General features: G+C 40.2%; 2 protein-coding genes across 22 annotated transcripts in view; both read left to right on the top strand.

Moving 5' to 3' along the window:
* The first annotated feature begins 421 nt into the window (after positions 1-421).
* Positions 422-1,723, top strand: LOC116040544 (interleukin-8-like). 2 transcript variants are annotated; one of them, XM_031286003.2, is made up of 4 exons: positions 422-615; positions 812-944; positions 1,064-1,150; positions 1,293-1,723. In XM_031286003.2, the coding sequence occupies exons 1-4, from the start codon at positions 549-551 to the stop codon at positions 1,300-1,302; spliced, it is 297 nt and encodes a 98-aa protein (XP_031141863.1). In that variant the 5' UTR covers positions 422-548; the 3' UTR covers positions 1,303-1,723. The 2 variants fall into 2 exon arrangements, with proteins under 2 accessions (XP_031141863.1, XP_031141862.1); XM_031286002.2 differs by having other exon boundaries at positions 424-615; positions 1,290-1,723.
* Positions 1,724-2,848: 1,125 nt separating this feature from the next.
* Positions 2,849-13,920, top strand: part of camk2d2 (calcium/calmodulin-dependent protein kinase (CaM kinase) II delta 2) — a 41,919-nt gene continuing 30,847 nt past the window's right edge. For 10 of the 20 annotated variants that reach the window (XR_004897053.1, XM_036000309.1, XM_031285989.2 and 7 more), the window contains exons 1-2: positions 2,849-3,272; positions 6,699-6,793. Coding sequence is in view for 19 of the 20 variants with exons in the window: in XM_036000309.1 (XP_035856202.1) it covers positions 3,211-3,272; positions 6,699-6,793 (157 nt within the window). In the remaining variant the exon portion in view is untranslated. The remainder of the gene's footprint in view (positions 3,273-6,698; positions 6,794-13,920) is intronic. The other 10 variants (XM_031285996.2, XM_036000307.1, XM_031285993.2 and 7 more) reach the window with 1 other exon arrangement.

Below are 13,920 nucleotides of genomic sequence, written 5' to 3'. Positions count from 1 at the left end.
ATATCAATGAACATGGCTGTGCATGCAGTTCAGTATTTGGATATTCTTGTTAATGTGTTTTAGTAGCCGTTCAGCTTTTGACAGCTTCACAAGTATGTCTGAGTACGCACTACACACACAACAGTCATAAACGGACTCTTGGTACATCAAATTCCAATTCCTGAAGGTGAAATTGTATATGACAAAACCTGAGTGTGACATTCGTCAGCCACTCATTCACAGATTGCATGAAGTTATTCATTTTATTACATGTCATCTGTGAATCCCTTGTTGGCCGATCAACATAATCCTGGTGTGAGCAGTGGTGCAACACACAGTCAGTGAAAAATTCCCACTCAGCTGCCGACAGTCCCAGCTTGCACAACCTGTCTGACTCATTTCCAGAAGACGGCTATAAAAGGAGAGACTGTACTCTTCAGCGCTAGATTCAAACAGCAGAGTGAAAAGGCAGCTGAACCAAGAAAAGGAAAAGTAAAGGAAAGAAGGAACTGAGTAGAAGAATTCAGTACTATAAAAAGCTCTTTTACTTTTCCATTCAGACTTCAAAAATGATGATCAGCAGAGTCCTTGTCACCTCTATTGTGGTGCTCCTGGCCTTCCTGGCCGTCAGTGAAGGTAAGAATGTTTCTGTAAATCAATAATTGAATGTAACAGTATTGAACTACGCTGTTGATCAAGTTACTCTATTCAGTTTTGCATTTTAACTGTCACTACTGTGCACATTCTGCTGTCCTCTTTTCCTCAATGCATCAGAGCTATCAACACAAACTATTGCACTTTGTGACCATATGTGACTCCTGTGTCCTAACAGGGATGAGTCTGAGAAGCCTGGGAGTGGAGCTGCACTGCCGCTGCATCCAGACAGAGAGCAAACCCATCGGCCGCCACATCGAGAAGGTGGAATTGATTCCTGCCAACTCTCATTGCGACGAGACTGAGATCATGTAAGACTTCATTTCCAAGCCTTCATCCCGATGATGTTGATACTTTTAGATTTTGAGTCCATTTTAGTCATTTGCTGGCTTTTTCTGACTGCATCTCTGTTTCTTGTTTGGTGTTGCAGTGCCACTCTGAAAAAGACAGGCCAAGAAGTTTGCCTGGACCCTGAAGCTCCCTGGGTGAAGAAAGTGATTAATAAGATCATGTCCAAGTAAGTACAGATCAATTATACAGTACAAAGACACTCAGTCGTCTACTTTCATGATGTAACTGGATAGTAATACAGAAAAGAACAGTGTTCACTTTTGATGCACAATATAATTCTTCTTTTCTGTTTCTTTTCTCTGCAGCAGAAGACGCTGAACAGACCAGGACAGATGTGCTTCATGAGTCTGAGCCTTTTAAAGACAAATGAAAAGTCGCAGAAAGTATTTGTTGTCATCACACTCATCTCATTTTAATACCAGAAGATTGCCTAATGTCCTGATTTTCAAAATGTTGAAAATGGCAATTTACCCATTAAGGTTATATTTGTATCAAACACGTTATTTATTAAGAAGTATGTGCTTATTTGTAATGTCACTTGTGTGTGTGTTGTAGCCAATTACTTTCTGATGTCACTGCTCTTGTAGTTTGTAAAACTGCATACTGTTATCTTGTCTAACACTTATGAGTTCAACATATTTATTGATGTATTTATGGAATGTAAATGTATCTGGATTCAGTTGTGTAGCTGTGCTGACAACCTATTTATTAATTAAAAAAGTTTACTTGAAATTGAAAATGGAATTTCTTTGTTTTTTCTTTCTTACATATTATTAATTTGTCTTTCCTGTTGTATGTCTCTTGCAGGGATGTAGTCATGAGATGAGTTTAACCTCTAGTAACTGATATATCTTATTTTAGAATATTCCTTAAATGTATTAGAAATTAGCAATACTATGCAGTCAATACAAAACAATGAAGGCATGACAAATTGAAGGAGACTTTACTCAATGCTATTTTTAAAAGTCTCATACTGTAAGAATTTGTACATATGCTATGTTAAATACTATTTAATAACCTACCTAGTGTGTCCTGAATCAACTGTATTCCACTTCCTTATGGTACTGGACCCAACATCACAGAGTTCACCACAGATGCTGCTTCATTGTCTTCCCACGGTGCCTAACCCTGATTTTATTCTCACGTGGATAACTAAAGCGAATTGTATGGGGTTGTGCAAAGAAACGTTATCTGACATCGTTTAAATAATTGAACTTTTTAACTGCAACAATAAACCCAGTCTGCAAGTCAGTAAACTTAGACTGTAAGTCACATGCACTTGTTATTGCATTTGTGTCAACCTTCCAATCCCTGCAGATATCTTATCACTATGATGATGCTGCAACAGCAAAGACAATGGTTTCTTTATAAAATATAATTTAAAATGACGATGATGTTCCCTAAATCAAATTGGTGTGAGGGACCAAAATACAGAACTCACATGCATTAATCACGCATGAGGGCCATTAAAAGGAATTTGCGTTTACTCATTATTAGCCCTAGTTTCAGCTCTACTCCAATACCCCAGTTTGTAATGCAACCTTTGTAGTCTATGAGCCCAAGCTGGAATAACCCAGATGACATCATCAGGGTTATCATCAGGGCATTTTTTTCAGACTTGACCAAGATGTCTCCAGAGCCACAGAAGACTTTAGGCCTTTTTCTCCAGAATGGTAGCTACATTATAGCCTACATTAAAAACATGTATGGCACTGTTGTTAATATTAACAATAATACAATACAATTATGATTGATTACTAGCCTATTATTATTATTATTATTATTATTATTTGTTTGTTATTGGCATGTGTGAGGATGCAGGCAAAGGGGCGGGACTGAACGCACAGCCGGGGGTAGGTGGTGCGGTAGTGCGGTGTCTGATGCGCGCAGAGAGACGACGCTCACAGCGCTGGACAGACACACACCAGATTTCGGAATGCACACAAAATGCTGCTTCTACGAGCTGTGACAAGCCTCTGTATGTGAAGAAAATATAGAAACATCAAACGACTACGCCGGAAGCTCTCTCGTCCATATTGAAGCACTCAAGCAGGCAGTGCAATTGCCGCAGAAACCATCCCACCAGAGCTCCCGCCGATGCGCTTCAGCTGTGCATGAATCCCTCAGTTTGGCTTGCAGGTCCAGGAGAAAACCGGGTTGTGTTAACGACTGTTTGTGAGTGCCCCCTATCCGCGTCTCCGCACACCCCTTGTCACCTCCTTCAGGATGGCGTTAACGATCTGCACGAGATTTACCGACGAATATCAGCTGTTCGAGGAGCTGGGGAAGTAAGGAATCATGTTTTTATCATCTCGCATCATCTCTGTATGAAATGACACCCTGTTATGTAATAGGCCGCTTGGCTTAGGGACACGGATTCTGGGTTCTGTGCGGTTTTGTAGGTGTGAGTGTGCGAGCTGCTGATAGTGTATGGAACCTGTGATGGGGGTAATCATACAGGCCTGATCATATGGCATCCTATTTGTTTTAGTCCCTCATTTGAAGCCCTGCTTATGTTTTGTGTTTACGAAAGAAGATGTCGAATCGATCATGTCGTCATTTGCCTCCATCCTGTGCATTTCGACCTTTGGGTTGCCACAGGAGAGCAAGGAGCTCCAGTGTTGTAAACTGAACCGGGGTGAAATGCATCGGGGTGTGTGAAATGGTGAGATTTGGTAATCCATCTCCTGCCTCTCTCTACCTTAATTTCCCCAAATCCTCATCCACCTCCTCCCGCGTGACAGAAATACACACTCGGTAATGCGACAGCAGAACGTAGTTGGCGATGACACATTCCCCAGCCAAGCACCGAGCTGCGGTCAATTATCAGACACAGGCAGGGAATTCCTCACCCCTGAGAGAGGGAGACAGAGAGATCCACGTACGTGTATGTGCACGCGCTCATGGACGTGGTGATGACCTGAAATCTGCCCAGAACCCCGTGGTCAGTATACACAGCCCCAGATGTGTGCAGCCTAAGTAGAGAGATTAAAAAAAAGTAATGTAACCCTCTCATCACCCTCCTGATGGAAGCCTGTGTTGAAGAAGAAATCTCCTCTACAGCCTCAGCCCTCTGCGTTTATGATCCTGTGCTGTGTTCATCTCACACCATCTGTCATTAATAATGCAGCCATATTGCTTTTATAGTACCTTTTAACTCACCTGAACCCTTTAATGTGAGGAGCACACTGACATACAGTAGAGTAGCTGGTAGTGATGAAATGAAAATACCACACTGTTTTTGAGCAAAACCTACCTGGATATTGTTATTGTTTCAATTCTCCCTAGATGATTTCAGCAGATATTTACACGGTGCTGTACACAATGTTGGGAATGTTAGTAAACTAAATAAGATACATCCAGAAAATTGTCATTTAAAGATCTAGCTTGGACTATACCAGTGTGTTTGCAAATTATTTCCCCTTAACTACATCAATAAATCATGTATTTGTTAAATTCTTTGCTTATTTTCAAATAAATGGTTTTCAGTTTTGGATTTTTTAATGTATATTTCCTAACAGTCCGTTCTGTATGAAAATCAAACAGGAGATCCTTGAAACGTGCTGAAGTTGATCCATCACAGTGAAGATCAAATCTGCATTTGTTTCTGTCAGTGTTACATTATTGTTGGGTTGTTTTGCAGTTTAATTGCAGAATGATTCAAAAAGACAGCAGTGTATGTAAGTTATTGTAACTGACTTTGTAACTAATAGGATTTAATACTGTACGGAAATTAATTGGATTTCCAGTGATTTTCAGTTAAAGTAATAATTCATTAAAATTCAAAAAACATAACCACATGGTTCGTAAAATGGTAAGCTGTGATTTATATGATTTGACTAAAACATGCAAAACCATCGGTATAATAAGGAAAATACAGTATTCAAATGGTATCAACATTTTAAAACCAATGTCCTGAATTGGATAATATTCAGTCCCAGCAGTTTGTGAGTTTATGTGACCTTTGGTTACCCATAAACCCCATCTTTGCATCCCTATGCAAATGTCTTTATCTTTGTGAAGCATTGTTATATTATTACATAATCAGATGGTCCAAGCTAGTTATGTACAGTGTTTTCTATTTCATTTTTTAACCATGTTAGTCTCAGAACTTAAAAAAAAAAAACCCACAGAAACATCCTCATCATAGATGGTTTGGCTGCTAACCTTGAACCTTGTCTCAGCTAGCTTCTTTACTTTTAAAAACAAAAGCACAGCTACTATATGTACATTCTACCACTAAGCACTGTAAAGACTCAGTTAACAGACACAGTTAGCATATGCACTTCACATTGCCATGCTACCCAACAATGCAGGATAGTCAAGTAAAATTCTTATTTATCATGTCATGTGATTATTTCCTTTATCAAATCCTCTATAAATTAGAGGTAAGAATTAGTGGCAAGCTGCTCACTCCAGAGTATGTTAGATAACATGTTTATGGTACACATGCTATATACTCAGCAGTGATTACATATGCACAAAGTTTTAGATATTTCTAATGTCGCAACACTGATTTAACCAAATACATATAACATTGTACAGAAACATCACACTACAGTTGTCAGCCATTAGAAGTACAGTAAGTGAAAGAGCAGGGTTCATTTGAGGTAATGAGTATTTTCTGCTTTGTCTCTCTTTTGTCTGCATCTCAGTGCGTCTAACTGTTTGTGATATATCTGATGTCTGGAGCTAGACAGGATGAGAACAGATATTAATTGAAAGAAAAAATGCACAAACAGAGATGGAGGTTGAATAGCAAAACGGCTTGCATGGCTGCAGAGCTGAGCAGAACTGAGGTGGATGTCTCCATGGCTGCATTTAGAGATGAGAGATGTAGCACTCTGCTCTTCTTGTCCCTCAAATATAACTGACCTAGTTTTTGATCTTCATACATGTGCCTGGAACACCAGAACAACACATGGCTTAAACATAACTTAAACAGAGGCTGGTAGGCACATTTGTTGGTGCTGATGGTCATGTGTAGCGATGAGGACAGTGTGAACTGTAGGTATGGGTATGTGAGTGTGTTTGTGTGAGTAGCTGCAAAGATACTACATCCATGCTTTGTGCAATTTAATGTTGAAATGTTTATTATTACTTATTTATGACATCTGAGTGCTGTTTCATAAAGTAAAACTATCAGTTAAAGGGATATTTTGACGATTTCAATCCATTTCTGTGTCAGATTTGTGTGGGCAGTGTGTTTAGATGAACGGTGTGTGGCTTCCATCCACGGTGCCAGTGCACGGAGCTCGGAGCAGATGAGGTCTGCTGAGATCCGCTGACAAACCCGCCGTCTTGTGTCATCTGGTGCATCATGGCAGACCTCGGCTGCTCGGAAGCCACACTCGTTCATCTGCACACGCTGCCCACACTGCCATGACACAGAGCTGGATTTAAATTAGCAAAATTAAAAAGTTTGATTTAAGTTACCATGGAAATATATCCCTCCAGACTAGCTTGATTCCTGCCAAACTTAAACTAAAACAGTTTTTTCTTCAAATCAATCTGAAGTATCTGGTTTACTGGCTTACTCAAGCCAGGTTTATCACACTAATCCTGGCTATTCTATCCCGGCTATTCTAAGCCTCTGTATTGAAACATCCCTCTGATTGTAAATGGGCTGGTATAGATCACACCTTATAATGTTACTCAGACCTTTCTTTGAACACATCCTTAAGTATTTCTGTGTGTGTGTGTGTTCATTTCAGGGGCGCATTCTCTGTGGTCAGGAGGTGTGTGAAGATCTCCTCTGGACAGGAATTTGCTGCAAAAATCATCAACACTAAGAAGCTTTCCGCCAGAGGTAGGGAACACAAACATTTACAGAAACACACAACATACTCATACAGAAACACACACAAAAAACATGCCCCAAAGTGTCACTGAGTTGTGAGTTGATGTGATTGAGCTCTGAACATTGCTGCCCCCGAAACAGACTTCGGTACGGTGGCCGACAGGGGCAAACGCACTGCAACTTAATGAAACACACGCAAATAGACAAAACACAAGCAAATTAAGAAAACATCTTCATAAATTTGACAACACATGTGCAGCATTTAGCAAACGTGCTGCAAATACACACAACACAACCAAATACACAAATGCGCTGCAAATACATAAACGTTGCAAAAAGAAAAGCACACAACCCAAAAAACAGAAATGATGCAAAAGAAAAGCACGCAATCCCCAAAAACAAATTCAACAAAAAAAAAATGCTGCATATTACACAACGGAAGTTTTCCAGGCCTCTAGGGGGAGCGCTAAGTGGAACAGCTTGATTTTCGACCCCACAGGAAGAGAGCGCTCTGCTTTTTTATTACCAAGAGTTTACAGACACGTCTCTGCTGATTGAGTATCACCTGTGACCTGAGCCAATAAACTAGAGACACACCCACCAAACGAGAGAAAACATATCTCAAACGTAGACTTAATATTTACAGTCTATGATCTCAAAGCAGTTGCACACTGTTTCACAATGTTATTTTGTTGCTTTTGTTTTCGGGGATTGTGTGCTTTTCTTTTTGCATTGTTTCTGTATTTGCAGCACGTTTCTGTATTTGGTTGTGGTGTGTGTATTTGCAGCACGTTTGCTAAATGCTGCGCATGTGTTGTCAAATTAATGAAGATGTTTTCTTAATTTGCTTGTGTTTTGTCTATTTGCGTGTGTTTCATTAAGTTGCAGTGCATTTGCCCCTGTTGGCCACTGTACTTTGGGGCTCTGAAAGGGAACAAGTGTGTGTGTGTGTGTGTGTGTGTGAGAAAGAGAGAGAAGAGAGAGAAAGTCAGTTGGTTGGTTAAATTTGTTGTGTTTGCGCAGAAGAAAACAGTAAATATAACAAGTAAATGCTGTAGCTGTTTTCCCACTTGCACTTTTTGTGCTGTGTGGAACATGTCCTTCCTTTTTGTGTTTTTTAATTGTATTCATATCTGTCCTTTGGTTTCTATGTAAATGTTTGTCACATACAACCTTGTGTGTGTGTGTGTGTGTGTGTGTGTGTGTGTGTGTGTGTGCTTATGCATGCGTGTGCATGTGTTCTGTATTGATTCAGGGCTCTGGCTAGTCTTGTCGTCTCAGGGGCAGATCTCTTACGAAGCCGACCCAGTTCTTTCACATCCGTCACTGTAATTGTAGCCACTGGCCTGGTTGCCTCGGGCTTGGGACACACGCACATAATTGCACACACACACACACACACACACACACACACACACACACACACACACACACACACACACACACACACACAGACACACACAACACACACACACACACACACACACATAACGTGCATGCGCAAGCACACATGTGACCCAGTAACCGCTAACAGCATATTTGTGATTACTAACCAATGGTGTGTTGTACTTTTGTGGTTCCTCCTTCTCTATAGCCAATTGTGTGTTTTGTCACAGCTTGCTTGCCTGTGCTAACCAATGACTGCTGTCATACCACACAGGCAGTCAGGCTTCTGTAGATGTGAGCTGAGCCATCCAACTAAAATGTAATTTGTAGTAATTTACTGGAAATGACCTTGGCTGTTGTTGTGCACTTTGTAATGCCACTGTCTATAGTTTCATTGTGATGATACAAATGTATGTTTTAATAGTATATTGTGTGTATTATCAAGCAACTCTTTCCCCCTCTTTGCAGTATTTTACCTTGCATTTATTTCCTGCAGCTCCTTCCTCTTCAGCATCCTCTCTCTCCACGTTCTCCTCTCTTTTACATCTTCTTCCCTATTTAGCATTTTCTTTTTCTTCTTTTTTTTATATCTCTTCTCTCTTTTTTTGATTTACAAGATGCAGTCATATTTCTCACCAGGTGCTTCTACCCACCCACTCCTTCCTGCACATTTTCTCCTCTACTACCTCACCATCTATCCCTGCCTTGACCCCTTCCATCGCTTTGTTTCTTATCTCTCCTTTTCTTTGGTCCCTTCATGCGACGTCTCTTTTCTTTCTGCTTTCCTCTCTCTTCCCGCACCCATCCTTCGCTCTCTCCCTCTTTCTGTCTCTCTTCTGCCCTTGTTGACCCTGCTGCTTGCTGGGTGCAGTGTTGGTAATAGACACCTTGGCAGATAGATCAGTGTCTCACCACTGCCATGCTGGGACAGATTTTCCAAAAATACTGCAAAGGGTTATATCACCTTATATGCATGAGGATCTGTGGCCTCTTCCTCTCTCTCCCTCATTTTTTTCTCTGTGTGCGTTTTTCTCTGTAGAGGTTTACATACCAGGCATGTTGGCGTGTCAGATATGGTCTTACCCTCTTTCTGCGATAAGCCCTAGAATTGCAACTCTGATTCGCTTCTCTCTGGCAGGATCATGACCTCCCTCCAACCCCACTCCACTACTGTGTGTGTGTGTGTGTGTGTGTGTGTGTGTTTGCAAGTGCATGTGCATGTGTGAGTATATAAAATTGAAAAGGGTTTAGTGTAGGATTGGTGGCTGGAAAGCGGGCAGATCAAGGCACTGTGTGTGTGTGTGTGTGTGTGTGTGTGTGTGTGTGTGTTTGTGTATGTGTATGTGTGTGTGTGTGTGTGTGTGTGTGTGTGTGTTTGCTGTTCCTGGTTATGCATGCACACATGTGGTGGGCCTATAGGACCAGTCACAGTCCTACAATCTGCAATCCTGATTATGCAGTGTTTCATTAAGAGCAGCAGATGAGCCAGTAATTGAGAGGAAGCAGTAACGAGAAAGAGGGGGAAAAAAGGGATAGGAAGCAGAGGGAGAGAGATGGATAATCATAGAAAGAAAGAACGGAAAGTCAACATTTAAGTGTGTGTGTGTCTGTGTGTTTTTGTGCACACTGTATCCCTCACAGCAGTTTAATATTTGTCCTCTCCCTTCATGCATGCATCGGTGTCCTGTCACTATGACTCTGTCTGCTATCTTTTGTCACTTTGTATTTGCTTGTGATGTGCTGTGTGTGTGTGTGTGTGTGTGTGTGTGTGTGTGTGTGTGTGCAAGTGTGCTTGTGTGTGTGTTTGTAATCCTTCATCTGCTTGTGTATGTGTGTGTGTTCATGCACATGATTGCTCTTGTTTCTGTATCTGTGCACTAGCTGCATTGCCTACTGTGTGACCCTTTCAGCTTGTCTTAACAGTTGGGTAGGTTTGAATCCATTGCAATAAAGATATTTTGAATAAAAAAAGGCCTGCTGGTCTCGCTTTGTAAATATTGCATTGCATTGTGGTACTGAGTGAGGAATCAAAAGATTTAGTAATATGAGTTTTGATACAGCATTGATGGTGCTTTCATTCTCTTTCTCCCATTTTATTCTGATATATAGCCTGTTGGTAAATGCCATCACTTCTGCAGACTGCTTTAATTGTTGTTTCTTGCTATCCCGTAACTGACCCTCCTTCATAGTGGACAGTTTCTGTGGTAATAGGAGTGTGCCGTTGATATTTCTTATCTGGGGATGTCATGGTAACAGAGATGATAGCTGTTGCTGAGGTGTAAGCCAGCCTGCCTATATATATATATATATATATATATATATATATATATATATATATATATATATATATATATATTTATATATGTGTATATATATATTTATATTGTTTTTCCTCCTTCCCTCTCTTATGGTCTTTATTCCTGTGTTCCTCCGGTGTCACTGTGACTCTGTTTCGCCTCACTTTGAAGTGAAGGGAAGGAGGAGAGAGAGTGGATGTGATTGTGGTAGAGCGAAAGATAGGGGGAGAGACAGAGAAATAGGAGGGAGGGAGAAAGGAGGGATCAGTGGGAAGAAGGGGGGGATCACATGACTCACTGGGTGCTAAAAATAAATGTTGGTCATTCTCTCACTCTTGGTGTCTCGATCTCTTTCTCACACACACACACACACACACACACACACACACACACACACACACACACACACACACACACACACACACACACACACACACACACACACAGTGTTAAAAATATTCCATCTTTCGAAAGGAGCTAGTTTTTTGGTTTCAGTTGATGTTCACCTGTCTAGCCAACCAGACTGAAAACGCATGAGACTGAGCCTGAAACTGTAGCATGGGTGTGGGTGTCTATCTATGTGTATGTTTGTATGAGTGTGTATATTTTAATGTAAAGAAGGTGGGGAATCTGTCTTGTTGCAATTTTTAAATTTTAGTTAAATCTGCAATAGTCTGGCTTACAGGATGTAAAGTGCTGGTATAAAGCCTGACATCCGGCGCGCTCTTCTGCTATCTCCATTAGCTATTTTGCAGCAGCACTGTCGCTGCATCAGGGGCTTAGTGCCACCCAAGAAGATACAAACAACCCAGAGCGTTTTTTCCTTTAATACCAGAATGTAAACTTGTGCAGCCATACTATACTCCAGCGCTGACACAGCACTGTGGAGATAGGTCTGGCACTAAACCTGCAATGACTGAGGTTTTGGCCACTTGGGATGAAATTAGCTCACATTTAGTAAGATATTACATTTCGCCTGACATTGTTAAAGTACGACAAAACAAATTCTAAATCAAGGTGTCCTTACTAGATTTCTTGGAGCTCTTAGCCACATCTCATGGCCTTCATTAGCAGATAGCGTTTGCACTCTAAGTTGACAATGCTAAGACGCATGATGACTACTGAGCAATCTCCATCCACTGGTAAAGACAATTGGAATGGCATGAAACCTCTAAAATAAATCTAGTAAGTGAACCATTATTCTTGATATTTTTACAATACTGGTGACAACTTTAGCTGCCAAACTCAGCAGTCAACAGATAAAATGTTCACATCTTAAATACTTGTTAATAATGTAAGCTATAATCAAAATTGCAGTTCTTATATCTTTTAAATGTGAGGATTTCGATATAAAAATGATTGATCGCTCAGCCCGGAAAGAACCTACAGTATGACTAACAAGGGTAATGGACTCTGTATAAGGCAAGGGCGTTCTTAATTACTGAGTACTGTATCTCCTTGGAGATGCATAGTTGCAGAAACATTTTCCATTTCTAAAACATTAACTGTAACTATAATTGACAGTACTATTGTACAAGACCCATTTTGCACTGATGTTTCAAAATCTTGCAGACCAAAGTCCAAAGCAGAAGAGGCAGACATACCAATCTTTTTTACAAGCAGTAGTAGGAGTGGAATGCAGTGTAGGTGCAAAACACCTTGCTTTCATTAGATTAACGCTATTGCTTTCCACCACATTTATGTAAAGAAAAAGTTTGATGGAAAGTTTAAGCATGTTCTGTTGGAAGGCATTGTGGATAAATGCAGCCAGAATTTTGCTCCGGTAGATGTGGAAAATGTGGAATTTTCCTTTGAGTATTAAGTGTGTATTATGTGTTCTTGAGTGTTGGCTTGTATGTTTCAAAGTTTTCATGGAAAGTTACATAAGTAGTCTTACTTAGATAGCTTTGCACCTTGCTATGCCAGCTCTTGTGGTAACCATGGAGCTACATATTTAGTGATCTGTCCCTTTTTCTTCTTTATTCGGTAAAGGGACATTTTCAGGCAACACCTTTGCTTTTATCACTATATTTTATTGTCGTTTAAATAGCAGAAATTATTTCCCCATGAAAAATCGTTTTTCATGTAATTATGGGTACAGATATCCAAATGCTTCCAATGTTCCTTAGCAGCACCACATACTTCTTAAATGAGTGATGTTGCAGCTATTATCATAATGTAAGAAGTCAGTGTACAGCAGGGCTTCATTCCTGCATTTAAATCTGGAGCTTTTTGTGTCAATGTATAAGATTATAAATGTGAATTTGTGTCTCTCCTTGTCAGGATGTGTCCAGACCACCAGCCTCAGATTAAACCATTTCCACATATTAGTCTAATGTGCACGCAGCTGCATTACGCTGGATAAGATAAAGGCAGCCATTAACTCTATGTTAAGAGCTCCCGGCAATACTCCAGGGGCAGTTTTATCTCTGACACCAGCCACCTTTTGTTTTTACTCACAAGACAAAACAAGGGAGTTATCAGTCTCATAATTCTTCCTCTATTGGGAAACCAAACCCTCGAGTTCTGCGGGGGGGTAGAATGGAACCGTATGGATGAGGACTACTTAGCCGCTGTCCGCAGAGGATGTTCACCCCCATCTTTTTAATTAAACCTCTTAATTAAACTGGCACAAAGCATTTACAGCACCCTGTTGTGGTGTGTGTGATGGGTCAATATGTGTGTGTGGATTAGGGTTAGCACTTTGACGATTATGAAGTTTTTTCCATTATTGAATAAATTATTGATTGTTTAAACGGATTAATTGTGCCCAGCATAAATTCCTGGAGGATGTTTTCAAACAAATTACATTTTAGGGCATGCATTCAGTAATCTGTAGTGGAATATGTTTTAAAAGTAACCCTCCCAGCACTGTTTACTGATACATTCTGCATCAACATGTTTGCAACTTCCCAGATAGGGTTAATTAATATTGTTTCCTGTCGATAGAAAACATAATTCGGTCAGCATTGTGTTAGTGCGGTCGAGGAGGGGCCACATAATCTTGCCCAAATGACTTTTCAACGTTAAGGAGACACACAAGCTGGTTTTCAGTGTTTGTTGCACATAATATGTGTATTGTTGGCAACATTATATGTATTAACATAATACGGCGACAAAAATCTATGTGATTTTTTCACAGCACAAAAAATAATTCAATGTGTAGTTCCTCTTTAATTTATATTTCCCCTTTCCAGTTTGCATCTGGTACAGAAAAAAATTATAACCGATAGTAACGTGACTTTACATTTTTCAAAACAGCAAAAGCAAAAATATTTTGTTCCTGCTTAGCTAAATTTAGCTAAGTATTCCCCTCTGTGTGAAGTATAGCATACAGGTCACACTGCCATTACTAGCCACTTAATTTACCTACAATTTAAGAGCAAAGTCAATTTTTCAAGTCACATTTCATGTTAGGAAAAGGTAGTCAAGTTACTTAATCCCAATGATATA

This window comes from Sander lucioperca, chromosome 4 (assembly GCF_008315115.2).
Source record: "Sander lucioperca isolate FBNREF2018 chromosome 4, SLUC_FBN_1.2, whole genome shotgun sequence".
Lineage (NCBI taxonomy): Eukaryota > Metazoa > Chordata > Actinopteri > Perciformes > Percidae > Sander > Sander lucioperca.
The sequence above is the reverse complement of the archived record's forward strand: the minus strand, read 5'-3'. Positions and strand labels throughout refer to the sequence as shown.

What these genes read in the sequence shown, in the direction of transcription:
- LOC116040544 (XM_031286002.2), top strand. Translation starts at nt 549, where the DNA reads ATGATGATCAGCAGAGTCCTTGTCACCTCTATTGTGGTGCTCCTGGCC. An exon ending in CTTCCTGGCCGTCAGTGAAG is followed by an intron (nt 616 to 811) that starts GTAAGAATGTTT and finishes GTGTCCTAACAG; the next exon opens with GGATGAGTCTGAGAAGCCTG. An exon ending in TGCGACGAGACTGAGATCAT is followed by an intron (nt 945 to 1,063) that starts GTAAGACTTCAT and finishes TTGGTGTTGCAG; the next exon opens with TGCCACTCTGAAAAAGACAG.